General features: G+C 35.2%; 1 protein-coding gene across 1 annotated transcript in view; it reads right to left on the bottom strand.

Annotated features, from left to right (window-relative positions):
• The window catches only part of LOC121429938, a 50,729-nt gene extending 28,026 nt beyond the window's left edge, over positions 1–22,703 (bottom strand). The window contains exons 1-4 of the mRNA XM_041627198.1: positions 22,573–22,703; positions 13,080–13,198; positions 10,853–10,922; positions 7,641–7,711 (exon numbers count right to left, since the gene is read on the bottom strand). Coding sequence (XP_041483132.1) covers positions 7,641–7,711; positions 10,853–10,922; positions 13,080–13,198; positions 22,573–22,633 — 321 coding nt within the window. The 5' untranslated portion in view covers positions 22,634–22,703. The remainder of the gene's footprint in view (positions 1–7,640; positions 7,712–10,852; positions 10,923–13,079; positions 13,199–22,572) is intronic.
• Between the last annotated feature and the right edge of the window lie 2,853 nt (positions 22,704–25,556).

Below are 25,556 nucleotides of genomic sequence, written 5' to 3'. Positions count from 1 at the left end.
CATGCACGCATACTGTACATGTAGACTCAGATGATTGTTGTTTATTTCTGCCTGTTTCATGGGAGAATCGAAAAGTGGTTTTGAAGAGATGAGAGAATGAAATTATTGGTAAATATTTGTTCTTAATGAGGCATGAAAATGAGGAAGTTGTTTCAAAATACTCCAGAATGTAGTTCAGAATGCAACACAATGCATACATACACATTTATATGAATACACTTTCTATCTTGGTGTACCTCAGGGAGTGCATATGCACCAACCCTATTTTCAGAAGCATAGTAAACTGTAGCAAAAAGAAGGGGAAAAATGCTAATGAGGTGAGAGGCAAAGTGCAATACCTGAAACTTTATATGAAATGAAAGTTATAAAAATTAATGAGAATAAAAATAGAAAGCGGTAAAATAATTGAAGTACCTTTCACTATACTCCTTGCCTGAGGGAACCAGCAAATATGATAAGAAGTATAGCAGCATGCAACAACACAGAGACTTTTTATTTATAATGTGGTACTATATGATATTGAGATTCAAATTTTCTATTTTAGATATGACGATGCGTATGAATGTCCATTTATTTATTTATTTATTCTCGAATATTTATACAGAGTGGCCTGATCAGCAATAAAATACATACAATGCACGAAAAACATAGTAACAGGACATTATGAGATACAGAAAAAGGGAATAAATACAAGGTAAAAATACGAAAATGTGTTACGAGTTACAGATGGCAAGATACATGATAAAAATATAATATTAACATTAAAAGCTGGTCTACCTCAGTCAGGGCTCTGTGATTATAAGCATTTAAAAGATGAAAGATCGTTAAAACGACCATTATAGTCTGTATAAAGCTCAAGCCATTCCCGTCTGACATAAATGTTTGCAATAATGATTGAATTTCCTACAAAGGTGATTCTGATTTTGAACCCCCCAAAAGTACCAACTGCCTAAGTTTGAGTTAAGCATGGTATAGAATGGTTTGAAGCAATCCTGAAGTATTTATCATATGCCAGAACGTTTGTTTAGAACAAAAACGTTTAGTTTAATAATTAAGGCCTGCGTGAAATTAATTTAATTACTACATGCTTTTCCAAGTGTAGCTATTAACACAGGAAAAAAGTGTATTTATGTTAGACATAGATTTGATGCACATTTCAATATTTTTCATAAATCCATTTGTTCATTACTCTGTAAATTACATTTCCCCAAAAAATTGTTTGGCAGATACCATTTTTTTAAAGAGAAATTCCAGTAGTTGCAGTAAACACTGATTTCATGAGAAAGTCTGTAAAACAAGGCTTACTTGTCAGTATATCATCGAGGATCTAGATCTGGTACAAATACATAAACTGAACTTTGTAAAATCTTGAAATCTACACTGAAAAATATTCAGACTGAAGATCCCCAACACAGATAAGCGCACGTGGGACAGTGTATAATTATTGCTTTGAATGTCGGGCCCGACGCTCTACCTGAATCCTGCTGTGCTTATTTGCTGATTTCTCAGCAATTACACAATTTCTTCCAGAATCCTTTGGCACAAACGTTTTATTTATACAGACACTTTGGTGGTCATTTCATTGGATTCTGTACGAACTCACTTTGATATCGTTACCAAAACTAGCATTTACCTTTCAATAAGCTTTGTTCAATTCTGTGGGCATTTCAATTTATGTTGTTTCCAGTACCAGAGTCTATGTACAGGTAAGAATCAATGACAAACAGTTTTCAAGATCCTACCAAATTGGAATTACCTTCTTAAAAGCAAGATAAGAATTCCGCTGACTCTAAAAAGCGTGTGCACAGAAAGTTTAAAACACCCTTGAAACTAGAGGGATTACTCAATAAATGATTTTTTTCCAAATCACATAGCAAGTAGCTTCGAGGTACATCATATGCCAGCAAAGTGAAAAAGGGAATGCTCGATAGCTAAGTTTAAAAAATAATCTACACAAAACAGGGGAGAAGAATTTATGAACGGGACAATTCAATATGCCCTAAAAATGAATTGCAGGAATTGAAAATGTCCCTCTTGTATTCCTTCATCCCCTACTTTTGGGGTTGTTTCTTATTTCTATCTCATACTTCTCTCTCTCTCCCTCTCTCTCTCTGTAATCAATCTAATAATCATTGGCATTTTTATAACGCACGGCATCCCCCAAAACCCTAAAATATACAGTGCACATGGTGAGATTGATAAATTATAACACAAAGCATTGGCCACTTTATACATGTATGTAGTTTGAAACTGCTGTCATAAAGTAAAGAGCCTTGACAAAAGTTTTTTTCAGGGGAAGGGGGGTTATATTGGCTTTTTTTCATATTTTACACCTCTATCACCATTGAAAAAGGGTAGAAATTCTTTAATAATAGTTTTGGTGGAAAACTCAAAATCTTTCTCCCCAAGACAGTGAACACAACACAAGCCGAGACTGAGAGAGAAAACCTACTTTTCAAGCACATGTATGTAAATGCATTCCCTGTATCATTCTGAGTCCCTTAGTGCAGATACTCTCTTTCTTAAGGAGACACTGATATCTTAGTCTACAAATACAGACTGTTTTTCAACCAATAACAAAACATAAGGTACTTGGGATGATGATCGGCATGACATGTATGGGGAACTGCATGGAAGTTGATGATGTAATTGAACTTGCACTGTAAGTTCTTGCAAAGCCCCATTAGAGTTAAATCAACAAAGGGACATGTATGCCAATTTCAAAACTTTTTTGCACATACTGAGCTCTTAAACGGGCTGCAAGAGAATCATTGTGACTGTTTTTAAAGACTATACATTCACATAATAGAGAAAAAATATATATATATTCAATCAAAGATAGGAAATTCCGATTTCATAAGTTTTTTAGCATGTACCCTTAAACGGGCTGAGTGATTCACTCTGAATTTTTTAATGACTCCACCTTCACAGTGATGTACATGTATAAATGTTCCTTAGATAATTATCTCATCAGGATACTCCAGAATTTCCCCCACCCCTACCCAACTTTCTCCGGCAATAGACGGCATTTCCAGGATGTGAAGAGCTTTTGAAATCAAATATTTGACCAAACTCCCTTTACTTTCATCAACAATGAATAGCATAAAACATTGAAAGTTATTAATATGAATGGTTCATACGATAGGGGCTGAAGTTTACTTCTCTGATAAAAAATTATGAAATTGATTTTGCCTCCAATTACTTAGTCCAGAATGGACTTTAATGTTTGGAAGCCATTTTTGCCGAAGCTGTCACAGACCGCCTCCTGACTCCCAATCCCTAACCCACTGCCAATCCTATTATTTCCCTTCCTGATAGATGAGGGGATCAGCATTGGGTTAGAGATTGGAAGCTTTGAGATAGAGAAAGTCCATACATTATTAACCTCCAATCTGGACTACCAATAACTCTGACCTGCACATGACACAAAAGAGGAGTCTGAGTACAAGACTAGATGCCCCAGATGCCCTACGTACGAGGTAATCAAACCTTTGACGCTGACAGGCGAATGTTGTCGCTCTCCGGGCTTACCTCATTTTTCACGGCCATGAACCCCTGGCCTTGAAGATGGGGAAACACTATCTACTGGGATGGAATGATTAAAAACTCACCAACCACCGGCTCAATGCTTACATTCAAGCTTACAATGCACGCGCCTCGTACAATAATATCTCCCGAGCCCCGGCAGGCAGCAACCAGGGGATATTTTGTTTCTTGGGTTGTCGGCAAATAGTATTGCATTCTTAGACATGATGGGGTTCGTTGCATCAGCAAGGACTAAAAGACAGGCACTTAACAACATGTACGACAAGGGCAGGGGCCAGGGGGATTAAGGTTTTCCAAATAGAGGCCATTTTTTCCTTCATTATAATGTTCATTCCTGATTACAATATGTATTAAATCCTGTAAAAAGTCGTGAGTGCTTTAGTCTAACTTATAATCAGTATTTTCATTAGCGAGGTGGGGCTTTTGCCCTCGGTGGTCCGAGTGATTTCATTTGATTCCCTGCAGATTCATAGGGAGCACATTCAATAACTTGCACTATTAAGACACTGATTGATGAATTCAGGGATAGATTCCTTGTTCGATATTGAAGTGGTCAAATTGCTGGTTCGGCCTGAACAAAACCAGAAAATTAAATAGAATTATTTGCAATTCCAAAGAGTTTCTCTCTTCATAAGAACTTTGAAATTTGGAGAGTAAAGCATACTAAAACAGGTAAGTTTCACTATACAAACCTTTCCCAATTTAAAGTTGTTGACTTGAGCATATTAATCAAGAAAATAATACAAATGAAGAATGAATAGATAAATGGATGGATGGATGGATGGATGGATGGATGAATTGATGGATAGATAGATTGATGAGCGAATGAATAATAATAAATGAATAAATAAATAGGTCAATGAATGAATAAATAACATATTGATTAATTGATAAGTAAAATAAATAAACAAAAACTAATAAATGAATAAACAAATAATAAATAAATGAATGAATATTAAATAAGATAAGAAAAAAAACATTTCTTTTGAAGTGAATAGGTTAAATCTATCAATGCTTTCATCAAGCTAGATTAGGTATATCACAAGATGTGATTAATTTCAGAAATTCCATTTCTTAACACTCAATAATCTAATCTACTGTAGATATGAAATAAGCTCTCATAAAAGAGTAAATGAATATGTTATGTTTAAAATGATGTATATATATATATGAATAAAATAAAATCAAATCAAAAGGAACAAAACAGTTTTTTCATATTTTGTTTTTTGTGCATTTTGGACTACAAATAAATCAGGTGCAGATGTTAATGTGTTACATAAAGATGAATTCAGAATATATAGAGAAGTTGTTTTATTTTTTATTACCTCATAGTCAATATTTTTTTTATTTGGATTAGTTTAGGGCTTTACACTCCGTTATGATTCCCCTACTGTAGACTTTCAATTCCGTGATAAATTAATTTTACTTCCGCCTTTCTTGATTCCACTTTTTTAACTTGAAACAATTTATCTTTACTGTTTTGCTTTATATCCATTTAAAACTGTCATGCACATATTATTCTTTCAGTTGAATTCACATTTCAACATTTTGGAGACCTACAATTGTTTGCTTTTATCATTTTTCAGGACTTTGTCAAACTTTGATTTGATCTATTCATTTGTCTACTTTTTTCCTTGATATAAAAAACTTTTTTGAAAATCCCATCCTTTTGCTTTCATGTTCTAATATTATGCTGTTGTAAGACAAGCATTTCCTTTCGCTGCAAGTCTCTTTCATACCCCTGCACCCGCTGTTCTCGCTTCCTTAATATTTATCTTCCACCAAATTATCCACTTCACAAAAAACAAAGCGCACTACTACACTGTAGCAACAGCCCTCTGGCAAAATCCACATCCATGTTCTTCTGAATGAACTACATTGGCTTTTCACTCAAATGAATGAATGAGTGAGTGAATGAATGAATGACCTTTGCGTTGCACATTTTCCGCTCGGTCTGGAAGAGAAGCGACTGCTATTCCAGGCAATATAAATAAACTTTAGAAAGCCATGGCATTTGCCTTCTCTTTATATTGTTACAGACAGAGCCTTTTGCCTTTATTTCAAGGGGTTAATGCGTATGACTTGAATGCTTTCACGCAAGATAATTATTGCCCAAGGAATCAGAAAATTGTTTTTCCTTTACACTCAGAGTTGTTTAAAGAATAATATTTGCAAGAACATGCACTCTTCCAGTAACTTTTTTTAGGTAATATCAAACGTTAAGAGTTCAAAATGATTTAATATTAGGGCCATGCCTTCTTGCTGACACAGGTAGTATTGTATTATTTTCAGTGTGGTAACTGGGGCACACGGGCAGTAAGCTTTTGTTCACAAAAACACACCACAATTTCATGTCTTTGGAGAAAAAAACGTAACCTAGCTAGTGTCAAGGAGACACAAAATTATCATTTCTTAGTTTTCTGGGCAACTTTTTACAACCTACTACCAAAATCTGCAACATTGTATAAGCTTTAACTTTGTAGTGATTGGGGATTCTTGGCTCTTGGTCCGCTCTAAAATGAATGACCAACTTCAACCCCAGGTTTACCATAATATCCTAACCTAAACCTAACCTGTAACCATCTTATATAAAACCCTATCACAACCCTAACCATACATCAATAGACAAACTTAAGCCCTGAGTAATTGCCGCTGGAGCAAATGTTGTGTGACACCCTTTTGAACATTTCAGAGGCAATATCTCCCCAAGCCACCGTGTATTGTTTTTTTCCTGGTGCCAAACTGAGGCATAACAGCTAAAAAGTATTTTGCTCTATGTGCATCTGCATGCACATGTAATAAGTATCCAATGAGGATGATATTACACCTTAAGACTATTAAAAAGAGGGATCTTTCATACGTTGGTAGACCTATTGCCTTATGATTGAATTTAGTATCCGTAACCCAGGGACTTTTTATATCAAATTAATGTACATGTACTGCCATAGAACACAAACATACATCTTTAAAGAACAAGTCCAACCCAACAAAAGTTTGATTTGAATAAAAAGAGAAAAATCCAACAAGTACATGTACAACACTAAAATTTTATCAAAATTGGATGTAAATTAAGAAAGTTATGACATTTTAAAGTTTCAATTAATTTTACAAAACAGTTATATGCACATCCTGGATGTTTTGCAAATGAGGAGACTAGTGATGTAATTCACTCACTATTTTGTGTTTATTACATAAAATATTCTAATTTTCTCCTCATTGTCAAGTGAAACAGCGATTTATTCATCCCTGAACATGTGGAATTAGCATAGTTTGATAATATATGGTTCAGTCAAGTTGGTCCTTATGTCAAATCTGTAAAAAATTAAATATTGTACAATTCAAACAATGAAAAACAAAAGAAATAGTGAGTGAGGGACATCATCGACTGTCTCATTTGCATATCACTGAGTTGTACATATTACTGTTTTGTGAAAAATATAAAGGGAAACCTTAAAGTGTCATAACGTTCTTTTCTCACATCTGATTTTGAGGAAATTTTCAGCGTTATGCTATTTTGATTTTTCCCTATGTATTCAAATCAACATTTTTCTGAGGTGGACTTGACCATTATCAAAGAAGGTGACTTTAATGTTGGCATGTTCAAAGGCATTCTAGTTACGAAGGGTAGAAGAGATGTAATTTCCTCAAAAACATTGCCCCATCGATCCAAAGTCACATTTTGCTTACATTCATTTAAAACTGCATTACCTTCCTTCAAGAATGAGCCAAAGTGATTTCCTCAAATCTTTGCTATATTTGAGTGCTCAAACAACGAGCAGACCTTGAATGTTGGCCCCGAGAGGGAGACATCCAATTAAAAACTTAAAAATGGTCTGTGAACCCACTCCATGCAGCGCTACAACTTCTTAGTCTGCAGGCCAAGACTTTCAGTTTTCGCAATTCGCATAGTACACAACGCAGAGTCTGAAGTAGCGCAACTATATTCACAATGTACAGTGGCTGCCTCTACCAAAGGTCTATACACAGTTATTTGACTCAAACAGAGAGTTTGGAGTCTAGTCTTCACTACAGACATAATATAATTGCTCAAAGTGAAAATTTGAGTCTGCACTTGCAGACTAGCAACCTCTTACCTGTAGACTGTTCGGCTTGGGATCGGGATGCTTCGCCATCAGTTTCTCCAGTTTGTCCCGGAGCAGCGCAGCTGAAAAAACAAGATGGCGGAAAACTAATGATGTTCGGATGATGTCATATTGTTGTTACATTACTGATCATTCTACAAGATTAAGCAGAGGGTTGCTTGTACATGCACAATGCAAGAAAAAAATGTTCAGAATGAAATACATGTAAGCTCTAAAATTATCTACATGTAGGAAGAGACGCAGATTTAGCCATTTTTAAGCTACACTGTATTGGAGAACAATTTTTATTTAGGGGGTGCTCGATAAAGTCATATTTTATTTAATTAATTTTGCAAGGATAGTGTATGAAAACTCTCTTTGTCTCCTATATGTCTTTCAAGAATACATTATAGAAGTTTTTTTAATTTCCATGAGATTTTTTTCATGATTTTTTCCCCCATAAGAATGCAAAGGGGACAAGGGTGATGCAATGAGTTCTCACACAGAACATCCTGGTACATGTGCATGTAGGAACTCACTGAACAAAAACCCATATTGTAATGCAATCAATTGCAATATTCAGATAAGTAATAGAGTATTTTCAATTAAAGAAATTAAATTTGAAATTATTGACTCAAGAAGCACACGATCAATTCATCGCAAATTTGCTATCAAATGAATAACTTTCATCTAATTGTGGGACCTAAACTTGACTCGCAATCAATGGTTTCTTGCGATACACCAATCGACTTCACTCGAAAGGAGGTTCCACAAGTCTAATCCACAAGCTATTAACTGAAACCAATACGGATGACCTTTGCTAAATGAATACAGTCCGCTATTAAAAGCTGATGATGAAACACATGGACGAAACCGCAAAGAGGTTAATAGATCCACTATGAGGGAAACTGAAAATGGGTCACATCCCAATCAGGTGCTTAATAGCAATATCAAGATGTAACTCTACCCCACTATCACACCTCGAAATTGTAAATAAAACAATTAATGGAATGGCGGTGGTAGCTTTCGTTCAAGTGCATACAACCCATTCATATTCACTGAATATATTCACTGATGAAACGAATATGTGTTTTATGGTCAAGATTGCAAACCCTGCTAACTTTTTAACAATCAAATGTTCTGCATTGTATAGTGTGTCCAACCAAACAAGGAAACCAAGTTATTTTTTTCAATAATTTTTCATGCATGATTTCGCCATTATGTCTTGAATTAAAGAAGAGATACAATACTATTTATAGTGAAACTGACATATATTTGATTGTTTAGATATCTATCCCTATTTTTTCAATTTTTTTTTGACTCACTACGATCATTGCTTCAGGTCATTTCTATCCACCAAGTCCATTTCACTTACCTCTTTTTTGGGGAGGGGGAGGTTGTGGGTGGTGAGAACTGCACCTCCAACAATTACATGGGGGGTTGGGGTTAATAAGTGTTGTTTCAAAATTTGTTTTGCCAAATAATAATGTTTGTTATGTATATTTTGACTTGTTTTAATTATTACACACTAGTACTTCAAGACTAAGACAGTACACTGTACTGTCAAAATGTAAATATTCAAACAATCTAGCAACCTAAAGATTTACATGTATACATGTACCATACATTCAAAGCCAAAGCCAATTACATGCCCATATACACAAAGCTTTGGCTATTACAAAGTCCTTTGAGTTTAAGTGGTCTGGTGACAGCGATCTCCGTTGCTAGTGACAGCCATGCCGTTGTCATGTCCCAATTGCATTCAAGTGTTTTCACCCGATCTTATATCACCGCTCTTTTTTTTCTCTCACAGAAAAAAAGCTTTTGGGTATGCCCAGTGCACCCATGTCGAGTGATATCCTCCCATTTGTAGGAGCAGCATGTACATGCACATTGTAGACTTGAGTTATTGCAACCGCTTCGAAGGGTCTAGTCGAGCATTTCTCATAAAGTTTTGAACTCCTTGTATACATGGAAAAGCACTAATCTTTATGTCAGGCATGTTTTCTAGATCGAGTTATGTATGCTCTCGTGATAAAAGAAATGTGTCCAACGATGATATTCCAGTTCCTTTATAGGCACATTTATTTCTTTGACTGCAATGAGCTGAAGTACCTGCTCCTGCCCGGCTTCTTTTTAACATTTGCACTGCACTCCTCCCTCTGTCCCCCATCTGTACGCCCACCCCCCCCCCCCACACTACTCTCCCTGTCTCTCTCCCTCTCATATTGTAATTTTTACAATTTTTTAATCCTTCAGTTGCTGATACTTTGCAAATTGCAACTGATTTGACCTTGATCTTTTGTGTAAATTACCGTAAAAAGACAAAAATGAAATAAAATAAAAATAAAAACCAAATTTATACGGGGCCTGTCTTTTGTACAAGCTTTGCTTTTTTTTCAGCAAGCACACCCATTTTATACTTTAATACAACAATCAACTGATGTAATCCAATCTTTTAAACTCTGTTCCTTAAATCTGTAATATGCATGTATATGATGTCTTGTGCTAGCCTACTGTTGACATTGCAATGTTGTGTTCATCATATTTCTCAATAAATCAAATCAAATCGAATTAAGCATACCCAAGCTGGTAAGAAAGCTTTCTCCCAGTGATGAAAAAAAATTCAGCCATACTAATTCATTTACAACATCATACTGGAGGTACAAAGGCTAAATCAAATAAAACAAACAAATCAATAAATGAATAAATAAATATCGTTGATAAATAAATAAATAGATAAATAAATAAATAACTGAATTTAAAAAAATGAATAAATGAATTAATAAATGAATTAATAAATAAATAAATAGATAAATAAATAAAATAGATAAATAATTGAATAAACAAAATTATAAATAAATAAATAAATAATTAAATAAATAAATAAATTCATTCAGTCATTAATTTATTTTATTTATTCATTTATAATTTAAAAAATAAATAAACTATAAACTATATCTTACATCAATAATTGTACATACGCACATGCATGGCAATATCAAATAAATGCAATTTTAATCAAAAACGAATGAGGGTATGACATCATCAGCAAAACTAAATTCCTGATGCCATGCATACACATGTACTAGCTATGTTCACAAAATATTTCTTAACCCTCCAATTCTACAACTTCATAAGTTTTGATCAAATTTACAGCATTTCCCGATGTTTTTTATATGCTTTAGGTATCAGATCGTGGTAGTGAATATTTAATGACATACCTTGTGTTTCAAATGTAGCTGTGTAGGTCTTCTTCTGGCTTCCTCTCTGATATTTAGTTTGATTGCCATCCTGTGATATGAAATACGTGTAATATTTTCTTTTAATAAAGAAAGAAATAAATGTAATATTCTGTAGAAGCATTCTAGATCTTGTTTAAAGACAATGCACAAGACATTTAAACACAAACATAAAAAATTGCCAAAAGATATTTGTAAGCATGGCATACACAGCAGATATTGTGTAGTGTGTAACACTCCTCCCTGGAGGGAGGAAGGGAGAGAGGAAAAAATTACAGAGAAATAATCAGACGAAAAGATGGACGAAAGACTTTAAGAAAGAAAGAAAGACAGACGGACGAACGAACGAACGAAAGAACAAAAGAAAGAAAGAAAGAAAGAAAAAAAAAAAAAAAAAAAAGAAATACACAATATGCATGTACATGTATCTGTCAATAGAGGGCTCTAGACCAGAATCATCAGCAGGACAGTAAGAAGATTCACTTAAAACCAAACATTTTATGTACATGTAGGACTTAATAACTTTGATTTGTTTTAAGTTAAAAATATCATATTCTAAAATGAAGGTGAATAATTAAATTCCTACATATTGAATAAATGTTTGTTCTGTATACTATTATTCAAATAGACAGAATTACAGACCGTATAATGGGAAGAAGAAGTTAGTGAGAGAGAGCAGGTGTATAAGTAGCAGTAGCAGTATTGGTAGTACATGTTGTAATAGTAGTAATAGTATTAGTAGTAGTAGTAGTAGTAGTAGTAGTAGTAGTAGTAGTAGTAGTAGTAGTAGTAGTAGTAGTAGTAGTAGTAGTACAAGTAGTAGTAGTAGTAGTAGTAGTAGTAGTAGTAGTACAAGTAGTAGTAGTAGTAGTAGTAGTAGTAGTAGTAGTAGTAGTAGTAGTAGTAGTAATAGAAGTAGTAGTAGTACATGCAGTAGAAGTATTGTAGTAGTAGTACGAGTAGTAGTAGTAGTAGTAGTAGTAGTAGTAGTAGTAGTAGTAGTAGTAGTAGTAGTAGTAGTAGTAGTAGTAGTAGAAGTAGTAGTAGTAGTAGTAGTAGTAGTACTTAGTAGTAGTAGTAGTAGTAGTAGTAGTAGTAGTAGTAGTAGTAGTAGTAGTAGTAGTAGTAACAGTAGTAGTAGTAGTACTTAGTAGTAGTAGTAGTAGTAGTAGTAGTAGTAGTAGTAGTAGTAGTAGTAGTAGTAGTAGTAGTAGTAGTAGTAGTAGTAGTAGTAGTAGTAGTAGTAGTAGTAGTAGTAGTACATGTAGTACATGCAGTAGATGTACATGTATTGTAGTAGTAGTAGCAGCAGCAACAGCAACAACGTTGGCTTTTATAATAGTTTTCTTTCCTCGCCACTAATATTCCATGCACTTTGGTTTCAGTTTCTGTTTCTGTGTATGGTAACTCCCATAGGAACTCGGCAGGACAGTCTTTGATGGTAAACTGATCGGTACAGTGTATTGACATCCATGATAACATAATTGACAGGCAGAAAAAAAAGTTCACCTACAGTGTATCTGTACCAAGTGTCCTCATCCTACACTCCAACTTGTCTCAATTGCACATCAAGTGTGTAATGTCACAGCAGCAAAAAAGTTCATAACACATACTTAACCCACCTCTGAAGTTATAAATTCAAACAAATATTTGAAACAAATACATTCCGTTCGAGGAATAGAGGGCATGGATGCACAAAGCGGTATTCTGAAACTCAGAGTGGTTTTCGATCAATCACTTAAAAACCATCAAATCTCAATTTGCATGATGTTTAGTAGTTCAGCTAAATAAAGAAGCATTAAAAGGCAATGTAATTTATCCCAAATCAAAAGGTTATATCAAATACATGAGGGCAACATGCGATTTCTGGTGATTTTGCTTTTATAAAAAGTTCTGCCAAATCACCTCTACGATTCCCCAAATGAAATACATGTACATGTCCATGTACTTTCGGGCAACCGAAATGTTTCTGCTACAAACAATAGGCCTATTCAAGAATAATGAGATAATATATATCCTACATGTACATACTGAATGGGGATATTTTCTGTTGGAGAATGAAATTAACTCTTAAAATGAAAGAAATAGCAAAAATAAATCAGCCCCAATGTGAAAAAATAGTCCCTAAATTAGGATTATTTCATATTCTGGGTTTGATAAAAAAAATGATTCTTTCCACTTGACTTGAAGGGCTGGGATATAATCTTACCTGATGCGATTCTTTATCACAGAGAACTTCCAGCTCAGAAATTAAGGTCATGACCTCTATAGCCAGGTCATTTGAGGTCATTGACCCTCCCCACAATTGGTCATGGAGGTAGACATCAACTGGAAAGAAACACAAACAAAACTATCATCACACAGTTTGAAATAATCACATTAAAGAGGTTAATATACCTTTCTGGAAGCTTACAATAATCCAAGGTAGCATCATCAACTCAATCGTTGCATATTCATGAGAACAACTGCTTCATTGAAAATTCAATTCAAACTCTGATAACTTTGTTACTCCTCATCCAATTTTGATTATTTTTTCAGTATTGTATTTGTCTGATACTCTGATTTTACTCAATCTGTTCAAACAAGTTCCTTGACATTTGCTCCATGGAAAATGGCTCTGCTGTAAACTTCACACACTAACTGAAAGACCAACCTCAATGCTGGGTTTAAAACTACATAAATTTTCATGTTACGCTAACATAAACTTTAAGATAGGGTATTACCCTATCTTTATATTAGCGTAACATGAAAATTTATTGCAACCCTAACTCTAACCCTTTATCAGAGACAAAATACTGTCACAAGAGCAAATAGTGTGTCACTGTACAAACCACATGTATAATTTTCAGTGTGGAGCACCCCCCTTTAATTCAGGAAGAGTACAATCAATTAACTTTTAGATTGATTAATTTTCCTTGTTTATTTTCTGCATATATGGCTTACTACTGCAAGAGGATGAATATAGTCAGTACATTACATGTATGTAGGTTGGTCCCGGGGGGGGGGCCACTTCCATTCACGAGTGGATACCATGCGCGACCATGGGGTCTCGAAAAGCACCCTAAACACGTAATTTCCATATTCTGAAAATGCACCCCTTAACAAGTATTGGCGTGTGAAACCACACCCTTAACAAGTATTGGAAAAAAAAAACGATACTCTTGGCAAATATTCCCTGAAATGAACCCCTAGCAAGTACAGGAATGTATTATTGTTACGGGTCCTTCGGTGGTCGGCTTTACCTTATTTGGGTTTAGTACGACCCCACCCCGGGGGGGCCACTTCCATTCACGAGTGGATACCATGCGCGACCATGGGGTCTCGAAAAGCACCCTAAACACGTAATTTCCATATTCTGAAAATGCACCCCTTAACAAGTATTGGCGTGTGAAACCCAACCCTTAACAAGTATTGGAAACAAAACGATACTCTTGGCAAATATTCCCTGAAATGAACCCCTAAACAAGTACGGGAATGTTTTATTGTTAGGGGTCCTTCGGTCGTCAGCTTTACCGTATTTGGTTTAGTACAACCCAACCTTCTACACCTCGCGCAAATCAGATTCTGTGTTGGGGCAAAAATTACATCCTTTATAAAACATTCTAATTTTGTTTTATCATTCCCGCAAATTCGACCCTAAACACGTAATTTTCCTAGCGAAATAGATACCCTTTTTTCATTATTTTTGTGTTTTTGACACCCTTATCACGTTAACGTGCCCTATCGTGAAAAGGACATCCTTTTTACGTGTTTTTTTGGTCGCGCATGGTATCCACTCGTCAATGTAAGTGGCCCCCCCGGGAGGTTGGTAGAACTTGCATGGTTTGCATTACAAGGTTGTATGCACGAATAGTGCACTTTGCATTAAAAATGCATGCATTTCATCTAATCAATTTCATACATTAGTTTAAGTGAACTTCTAAAAAGGAGAAAATAATGAATTCAAAATATGCCTAACATGAAAAAGTAATACTACAACAAGTGGAATGCCTCTGACAGTCTTGCCCGCATTTAATACCTGATTCACACCAGCAGCATTGCTGACTTTGAAAGCAACTAATGTACTGAATAGTTATACATGTATTATATTAAATCTTAAAAAGCAACATTTATATGATGAGATACTACATTCATTAACCCCAGTGACCTTTAACCTTGATCATGTGACCTAAGAGTTGTGCAAGACAATCAGTGATACCTGATTACCCTCAAGTCCACATTTTATGAACTAGATCCATAAACTTTAAAGTTACGATGGCAGGATTCAACAAATACATGTACATGTACCATCAACATGTCCAAAGTTCACTTCCCTTATATGACCTTTGACCTTGGTTATGTGACCTGAAAGTAAACCAACATAGTATTTTAAATGGTACTTGATTACTCTTAAATTTTGTAATGATGGCAATTTCCCAAATACCCCCAACATGGCAAAAATTAATTGATGCTATTGACCTTTGACATTAGTCATGTGACCTGAAACTCAGGCAGGATGTTCCATGATACACCATTACGCTTATGTCCAAGTTTCATGAGCTGGACCTATTAAATTTTTAATTTATCATGACATTTAAAAAAACGTATCCTTGGTTAAGATATTTTTCAGCACATAATAATCAGTGAATCATATCAAAGGTATATTTACTTGTAGGAACATGTACATGTAGAACAGGCTCAGTAATTTAGAAAGCTAATTAATTTGTCATAAATGTTTACATACAAATAACCCTCTACATCTATTAAAAACATAATAAAAATGTGATATGCAATTTTGCACTGGCCGACTTCGAGCAAATTTCCCCACCACTACAGCCTACTGTTTGCAGACGTCATAGCAAGTCTCTCAGTCACAGTTTAAGGTGAATACAACCACCACTTGTCCGAACATCACGAGCGGCTGTATTATAGCTACGATCTTGGCATATTCGTTCGAATCCTGTCGCAACACTCGAATTCACTGTAATTTTGATATGAAGTTCCATGTACATGTAGTAATGAGCCACGTGCAGAAATTTTAGTCGCTGACTTCAGTCCATACCAAAACTGAGGGGGGAGCCAGGCAGGCCGAGTGAAGCAATGTCTGAATGAGAATTTGTTTTTTGAGCCAAAATATAGCCACTCCTGATCGCGATATTTGGAAAAGTGGTTGGAATATTGACCTTGATATGTAATTGAGAGACTTGCTGTGACATTTGGGAGGAAATACTGTTGGAAAAATTTTTCTACGTCTGCCGGTGTGAGACTGCGTGAGCGCCATGAAAGTTACTTAAATTACATTCCTACATGTATCAACAAAAGGGAGCAAAATACTAGTATATATCAACTATTTAGTAGATCCCCCTGATTTTTTCCCCCTTCCACAGGGTTCTTTATTTTAAAATTATACTGTATAAACATTTACAATTTTTCAGACATACAGTATAAACACGGTATAATTCATAATACATAGACATATAGTCAAAGTGACTATACAATCAATAAATTGTCACAGCCAAAACAAATTTGGCAAAAAAAAGAGATCTGATACATATATCTAAGAAATAAACATTGGTAATAATTATGTTTATTAAGGTGACAGATTGCAAGCTTGTTCGAAAAAGTTTCTGAAACAAAACCATTTCTTTCTGAAATTATTTGCTCTAAAATTTGGTTCATACATATATATTTTTCCATTTCATAATTAAAGTTTTAAAGCCGACATAATTTGGGTAAATGAAGGTAAATTCTCTTTTCTCAATTTGGCTAAATATATCTCTCTTCTTACGATCATCATGATACACTTAATAGCATTATTTGTACCACAAAATCCAAACAATTTGTTTTCATTCATTCAAGTAAGCACCTCGCGAGTATTTTAAAATATCCATGATTCTATTCTTGACCAAATTACATAATTAGAATGAGTTCATTAGGCAAAATAATTGTTTCATCATTATCAATACAAAAAGAACATGTCATATTTGCTACTATACCAATTTCAACAGAGAATCTTTCATATACAATATTCTGTTTAAAATTTCAATTTGAAAAACCACCTTATGTTTATATCCATTGTTGCCTGAAAAGGAATCAAACAAAAAGCAACCCAAAGGTCATCTCGAAATATTGGGGGAATGTATTGGCCAAATCTTAGTTTCGGGAACCACTCGTTAATTTGTACAAGCACACTTGTGTCATTGTGACTTATGACTACAAAACGCCCATGGGTGCATTACGTGCTGCCGTGTACAGGAAAATTGAAGGCAAAGCGCATGCAAACTTGCACCAATTGCATGGCCCTTCCGCGAATATAAGAGGTTTTATAAAATCAAATCTTTCTACGAAACTTACCGAACGATGTGAACTGAATTCCCCCTGATATCATGAATATCCCTCATATAGCGTCATTTAAGTGCTGATTTTCCTTCTCATTGAAAAATATGTAGCTTTCTTCTATTTCCAAATTTTTTTGTCTAATTAGTGTTGTAAATTGGGTTTTCCTTGTATAATATTTCTTTAGAAAACTAGTTAAAAGGATACTACATGTATGTATATTTTATCATTTCATTTCAGTACAAGTAGCATTTGAATATAATATACTAGTATATAATGAATCTATATTTCACATTATACCTGCCAACTTTATCTTTATTACTCTTTCCCTCTCGGCTCATTGGCTAATTCTTTCCCACCTTTTTGGGGGTAGTAGTAATGCCAATTCATGTACGCTCTTTAGGGATTCTTTTGTACTTTGATGTGCACCATTGCCCTTTTATTGTTAGCTAGGGAGAGAGTAGCATGGGCATTCCTACTTTTTGTTGTTGGATGATGTACATGTACTTGTACCTGCAGAAGAAAGTTTGATTTTGAAGTTGATATTATATAATCTTATTTTAGTAAAATGAATGTTTATTTCATTGATATGTTATTACTGTGATATATATACATATATGCATGTTATAAATTACCCAATTTTTGAATATTTGATTGGACAGAAAGCTCACCTGATAGTGATCTGTTATGTGCCTGAGTTTACTTTGTTATATTCTATATTGCTACATGTATAATGTTCATTTTGATATGATGATTTAAATTTATTAGAGTAATTCTTGCACAACTTTTAATAAAAAAAATTAATAAAAAGTCAGTGTTGATAGTAAATCTAATGTTCCCATAGTTATGTATCACTTACATGTATGGTTGTGTATGTAAGTGACATGCACAGCATCAATCTTTATATTATAGGACTTCTGCAAGGACTTCCCTTCATGTTCAATATACAGTAGGCTGAAGATGTTGAAGCAAATGCGGAATTAGTGTTCTGAACGGTGAGTGCATGGTCTATGGAAAGTTCTGAATACAAAAATATTGTTGATACAATTTTATATCTAATAATGAAAGAGGTATTATTCTTTATTTACTTTGTCTTTGTTAATGAAGAAAATGTAGATTATTGCCTTGATTGATAATGTAAATCTAAATTTGTTATGTTGCATTACTTTTGATACCGCTATTGTATTATGTAATGTGTGGTAATTATATCAATCATGTGCTTGTTTATATTTTGTTATCATACAGAGGCTGTTTTTTGGTCGGTCAATAAAAGAACTCAAGAAGAAACCTCAGCCCTCGTTTCTGTGTTGTGTGGTCATTAGCGTGAACCCTTTTATTAGCTAAAGAGGGCGCACGATTTATCTTCATATCAAATACACTACACTAGGCACAAAAACGATAACAACTAAATCAATGCAAAGGAATTAAGGTTGTGAATGTATTAACGCCACCAACGACCTTCCTTTCATTTCCGTGGAAGAGACATGCGAATCCACTTTCCAGGCCGAGGTAAGCGATTTTTGCTCTTTTATATACGTGCTTTTTATATAAGGAAATATTTTTAAAATTGAAAATGGAACGCTTTTTACCAGAAAAAGCCCTGGTGAGTAGCGGAATAAGTTATGGCTAACATTATTCCTGTTATGAAGCGATGTAGAACTAGAAAATCCATTGTGTAAACACTTTCGTAGTACGAGGTGAGTATAGCACACTTACCTCGTATAGTATAGCATACTAACCTCGCAATACGTGTGACTACATAGTTCTTGAAGTTGAATCCAATAAATTGGAGGTCAGTTCTGCCCTACAAAGACAAAGTGAACGTGAACGGCGCGGTGGTTCCCTACGGTAACACCGATATATCCCCGTCGTTTCTGGGCATTTATTCAACAATTTCTGACATTTTACTATAATCCCCATTCACCGACGATAGTGTGTTAGTGCCAGCCTGCATGTGTAATCTGGTCAGCAATTCGGAGGACGGGTTTTGTCCAGATTTTAATTTCTTTTAGATTCTAAATGACATTATATTATCTCAAACGAAGGCCCACTGTTTTCGTTAGACTCTAATCTTTCTTTTGATAAGTACTATGTAAATTCTAAGAAAATATTAAAAATATATGTTACCGATGAGTTATTCCCGTGGTTATTCCTTATTTTTTTAATTTTCTGCTGGAGAGGAAAAAATGGCAGCCGTCAATGAGTTGTGCTTTATCAAGGCTTTCCGAATAAATTTTCGATATCCTGGCCAATCAATGCGAGCGACAAGTACCGAACGCACGCACATCCACAAGCACAAAGCAGCGGCACAAATTGCAATATATAGCGACTGGTAAATACGTCTGTAAGGATGATGACGTCATCCAAGATGGCAACTTACGTTGACCAACAAAAGGACCTTCTTTCGTGTTGCCCATTTTTTATGATGCGCCAATTGAAACGCATTTCAAATAAATTATCTACAATTACAAATATATTTTCTTTGTCCGTACGTAGTAAAAATGATGTGATATCTCATGAAATTGTGTAAATTTGATTTAGAAGCAAGCTTACAAATTTTTTTGTTTATTATAAATTTCAGAATCACCCCACTTTTCCCGCATCATAAAAGATGGTCGACACAAAAGACGCTCTAGTCCTAGACCAAAAGCTTCGGTCTCTGTTTTGTTGGTTGTTCAGCTAAACTCCGTTGGCTTCACTCACCAAATACAGAGACCGAAGTTCTAGCGCGATCTGTACAGGGAACTCAATGGCCATATGTTTATGTACTTAAGATCGGATAAAACGGGGAAGAGAATTTGCGCGACAGCCGAGGTAAGTCACTGTTTTTGTTCCTTTTAACTTAATTTTCTCCATTTTTGGGCAATTAATGCCAAGAGGGAATATTAATTTGCATTTTGGTAGCATTAATTTTCAAAATTTTTATTCATTAAAGACAAAAATTGAAGAGCCCCGAAGGGGGGATTTTGCATTGCAAGTCCCCTAATGGTGGCTGCACGATAGCGAGCCGTCTGTGTATGAGGAGAAATTATTTTTTGAAAAATGTTAAAAAACTCCTCGAAACAGACGGCTGCCAGCTGTCTACTCTAGTCCTAACCCTTCCGTGCATTCGGCCCACCCATGGGTTCATATCATCTCGCGTGCGAAGGAATATCAGTCATACGCACGCGACACACACGACACTTCCAAAATACAGTGGGCTTTGCCCACATAAAACATCATGTATGATTTGGTATTCCACATCCTGCTATGACACTTACCGAATCATTTAGATCCTTCCGTGACTTCTCCTTGAAGTTTCTTTCTAAAAATATGTATATTTTCTTGATCTTTAGTGAAGATTTCACGGAGATAGAAATCAATCAGCGTGGATATCAATTTTCTCCTGAAGAGGGCGCGCGATTTATATTCATATCAAAGACACGACAAGGGAAAGAATAGGCACCTACACTATTTTACACGCATATCGACGCAAGGCATTACAACGCAAAGTCCGTGAAGTGTCCAATCTTTTCATTGTTTAGACTTTGGTATACCGTATACGTATTATTGACGTTCGTCAAAGCTTGTACTGCTGGTTTCTTTCCAGGCACGTATATTATTTCATTTTTTTTTATCAGTCATCTTTTTAAATTAATTGCAAATGAGTATTATCATCACCAATAATAATCTTTAATTATGTTTTTAAAGGTATTTCATTCATTGGTGCCCATAATTTAATAGTAAATTAATCATAAGGATTGCGCATTCAAAGAATTTAGATATAGTTATAAAATTACCGATGAGCTGAATCAAGGTTGTGAAATTATTAGCGCCACCAACAGGCTTCCTTGTATTTCCGTGAAAGAGACAAGCGAAGTCACTTTCGAGGCCGAGGTAAGCAAAATTTGCTTTTTTTTTAGGCCTACTGATTATTGTTGTTGTTGTTCGTTTAGGGCCTGTTGTTGTTGTTGTTCGCTTGGGTTTTAAGGCGCGTGTCATTCAGATATGAATATTTACGCCTATATCAATTTGTCGTTTTTGTGGTTATAAAATTTTGACGCATAATGGATTAGCGCTGCTTTCAGTAAATTTGAATGAGATCGTGAAAGGGGCTCATCACAAATCCTTGATTGTTTGAATATTATTTTCTGGCCAACCCGGATCAGTAATTTGAACGGGCTTCTCAGCATGCGCGTTGTTGCTATTAACTCTTCATGCGTTCACCTGTATACCCCCTTTGTGTTGCATTAATTTAGGGTCTCATTCACATTCGTGCCATGAGTCACAGACTCCTAACAATAAACCTGGCCATGGTATTGTTTGTGAGGAGGGTTTTATTGATTTTATCCTCTCCTTTTTCAATGATCTTCCGGCTGTGATCAGGATGTATTGATTTTTTGGGAAAACTCAAAGATTCTGTAATTTGTAAAGTGCGATAATCCTTCGAACGCTAAACTAATGTCGCACGCGCGATCAATCGATTGGTACACATGTACGGTATACAAAAATGCCAGGCTATACATTGGAGCTAGCCACGCTCTGGGGCATGCAATTGTTCGAAAAACAATGGGACAGGGGACGTCTATGGGAAATGCGTGGTTGTGCAAAAATGCGAACGAAACACGCCTACGGATGTGCAATAATGCGAACGCAACGCATGAAGAGTTAAAAACAAGCACTGCCTAGGCCCCCCCAATACCCAATCAAGACAGTGTGATGCCTGTCAACAGACCTCTCCTTCCGAAGTTTGAAAAGAGAACAATAAAAGTGTGTAATATAAAATACATGATGTATGGTATACCATAACCAATATAAGGACACAATTAATTAATGCAGACATTCTGGGCTTGTGCTCGGTGCAAATAATGTCATGAATGTCATGTGTTATTAATAAGTGTTACATGTTTAACATGTTATCTGGAATATTCTATCGATTCATAGATGGGTGACACCCGTGTACATAGACTCAAGAGGAACTTCAAAATGCAGTAGCCAAATACAAGTAAATTTATAGAGAGGAAGAGAGAATGTTTCACACCCTAGTAGTCTCCTCGGTAGACTGATTATTATTTTATTATTATTTTCATATTTAATAAACTACTTTCCGGCAAGAGCCCCGGTGCGTGGCGAGAAGGAGTTTCGGCAAATATTACTTCAGCAATGAAGCGATGTTTGCCGACTTCTTCGAAATCCAGGGTCAAACACGGTCTATTGTACGAGGTTAGTACATACTAACCTCGCATGTTGTGTGAGTGGAGTGCACGTGCATTCGGTTCCTGAATTATATTACGGTACGGTACTGTACGCAAATTTCAATAGGTGGGACAATACATGAAAAAAACTTTCTGGAAAGATCGATTCATATTCAGTAAAATAATACAAACATTGTATTCTTTGCGTCTTACCTTTATAAGAAGGATCATACGAACAAGATATTATTACAGGGGCTCCTAGTATTTCGACCATCTTGAAAATCCAATGTTTTTCACTTTTCTTCTTTGTAGCAGCCGTCTGTCATACGCATTAAGTGAACCTAGCAGCCTATTTTTCTTTTCATTTTGTAAATTGAAGAGCTCACTTGCAAAAGGGGTTAGGTCCATTTTTCATCAAATTTGATTTTTTTTTTTTTATTGGATTTTTTTGGGGGGGTTGTCTCAATGTATGGAATCTTAGTAGCTCTATAAGATGATAACAACGAAAAGTTGAAATTCCCATTAAATGTGAACTAAAATGGCAAGGAAGAATCACCTTTTTCAAAAGGGGTGATAAGTCCATTTCAGTTTAGTTGCAAAAGGGGTTAGGTCCACACAGACTTTTTTGGAAGTCAATTCAATTCAGAATGGTTTATTTAGATAAAACTTCCATCGCAGCACAGAGCCAAATTACAAAAAAAGTTTTTACAATATAAAAGATTGAAATCATAAGATATAAGAAAATATCTTTTTAAAAAAGACAGGTAGATTTCTTTTCGTACCAATTTTATGTTCTTATGGTAGGGTATCATGAAAATTCTGTTTCGCATAAGAATATTGCAATATGGAAGAATTTAAAAAAAAAATTTCTTGGAGTGAAATTAATCCCTTTTGCAACCAAACTCTTCTGAAGAACTCATTTGTCAAAATAGGTCCATTTTTCATTGATAATATATATTCTGTCTCTTTATAAACCTCTAAATTTTTAGTCGCTCTGATATGATACCAAAGAAAATTTGAAATTCAAATGGAAACGTGAATGAAAGTGGCATAGAAGAATCACTTCTTTAATCAAAAGAGATTGGATTCATTTCAGTATACTTGCATAAGGGGTTAAAAAACTAGCTTAATGTTTTTCTGATAGACTAAAAATGTACCACTTTCATTTCCTTCACTTCTCCACAATCAAAATAATTGAGAAACTCATATACAGATTACCATATATTGTTCACAGAGTCGTACTTTACTTTACAAAAAGGGGCCGTTTTATATTAAAGTTGTTCGAAAGTTAAAGAGTAAATTTGAGAACGACGGGTGATCCTTTCTTGTACTAAATGATATTCACCATTAAATGTTTATTGGTGATTATTTAGCGCGTGAGAAAGGTTTAGCAGCACTAGCGTACCTACGGGGGGGGGGGCAGGGGGGGCAGTCTGCCCCCCCCCTGAGACACAACCCATGCAAAGGACGTATCCCTGTCCCCCCCTGACGAACTTGAAAGACCTTTTTTGCCGCCCCCCCCCCCCTGACGAGCTTGAAGACCTTTATTGCCCCCTGACGAAATTGAAGACCTTTATTTTATTTTTTTTTTGCTTGTCAAATTTTTTGGGGGGATGTTTTTGGCCCCCCCCCCCCTCCTGTGGAAAATCCTAGGTACGCCACTGTTTAGCACTCGTTCTTAAAGTCCTTTTTAACTTACGAACAGCTTTAATGATGAAACAACCGTCCACCAAGTTTAAGAATCCTTCATGATTTATTAATATCATGATCAATGATGGATGTAGAGTGTTGAAACCCGCAAGAGTCGTTGATAACTAAAGCGAAGTGATCGCTATTTTAATTATATTAAAATAATAATTGACATGCTCAGCAACGTCATACATGCTGTTGTAAAAACGAATACAAATTACATTCGCCTGCTCACTATGGATAAATTTCTTATCGGTCTGTGAATCTTACAGTCTAAAAACAAACTAGTCATTCATTAATATGATCACCTCTCGAGTATTTTGAAATATCCATGGGCCGATTGGACGAAAGGTTCTTTCCAAGGACCGTCTTTCGCGTCGCCCATCTTTTATGATACGCTATAAGCGGGGTGTTTCTGAAATTTATGATAAAGAATAAGACGTTAGCTTGCTTTTAAATGACATTTAATACAATTTCATGATATATCACATAATTTCATAAACAAATATTTTGTTTATTTTAACGGACGAATGAAATATGTTTGCAGATGATTTATTTAAAATGCGTTTCACATGGCGCATCATAAAATATGGGCGACACGAAAGACGGTCCTTGCAAAGACCCTTTCGTGCAATCGGCCCCATGATTCTATTCTCGACCAAATAACAATAGAATGAATACAAAGGCGAAATATATGCATAATCATCATTATCAATACAAAAAGTACATTTCATATTCGCTACTATACTAAATTTCAACAGATAATCTTTCACATACAATATTTTGTTTACAAATTTAATTTGAAACCACCTTATGTTTATATCCATTGTTGCCTGAAAAGTAATCAAACTAAAAGCAACCCAAAGGTCATCTCGAACTATTGGGGGAATGTATTGGCCAAATGTTCATTGGTGATTATTGAGCGCATGAGGAAGGTTCAGCAGTCGTTCTTAAAGAACAGCTATATGATGAAATATCCGTCCCTCAGGTTTAAGAATCCTTCATGATTCGTTAATATCATAATTAATGATGGATGTAGAGTGGAGAAACCCGCAAGAGTCGTTGTTGATAGCTAAAGCGAAGTGATTGCTATCTTAATTATATTAAAATAATAATTGACATGCTCAGCAAGGTCACATGCATGCTGTTGTAAAAAGAAATAAAAAAATTACATTTGCCTGCTCAATAGGGATAAAGTTCTTATCGGTCTTCGAATCTTACACTCTAAAAACAAATCAGTCAAAAATGACTAGTTAATATTATGATCAGCTGGGCACAACTGTCATTCTAGTCATATTTGACTATTTTCTAGTCGTATTTTACTCGAACAGAGTGATTTCTGGCTAGATTATAATGTCAGAAACGTGACTATCAGTGATTGTCATATCATTTCCAACGATCTGACTACTGCATGGTCTAGTCAATTTGACTGATTAGTTTTAAGTAAAACCTGTACATATCTAACTAATACCTCGGTCACATTTACACTACGGTGGCCGTACGGCGAG

This window comes from Lytechinus variegatus, chromosome 16, assembly GCF_018143015.1.
Source record: "Lytechinus variegatus isolate NC3 chromosome 16, Lvar_3.0, whole genome shotgun sequence".
Taxonomy (NCBI): domain Eukaryota; kingdom Metazoa; phylum Echinodermata; class Echinoidea; order Temnopleuroida; family Toxopneustidae; genus Lytechinus; species Lytechinus variegatus.
The sequence above is the reverse complement of the archived record's forward strand: the minus strand, read 5'-3'. Positions and strand labels throughout refer to the sequence as shown.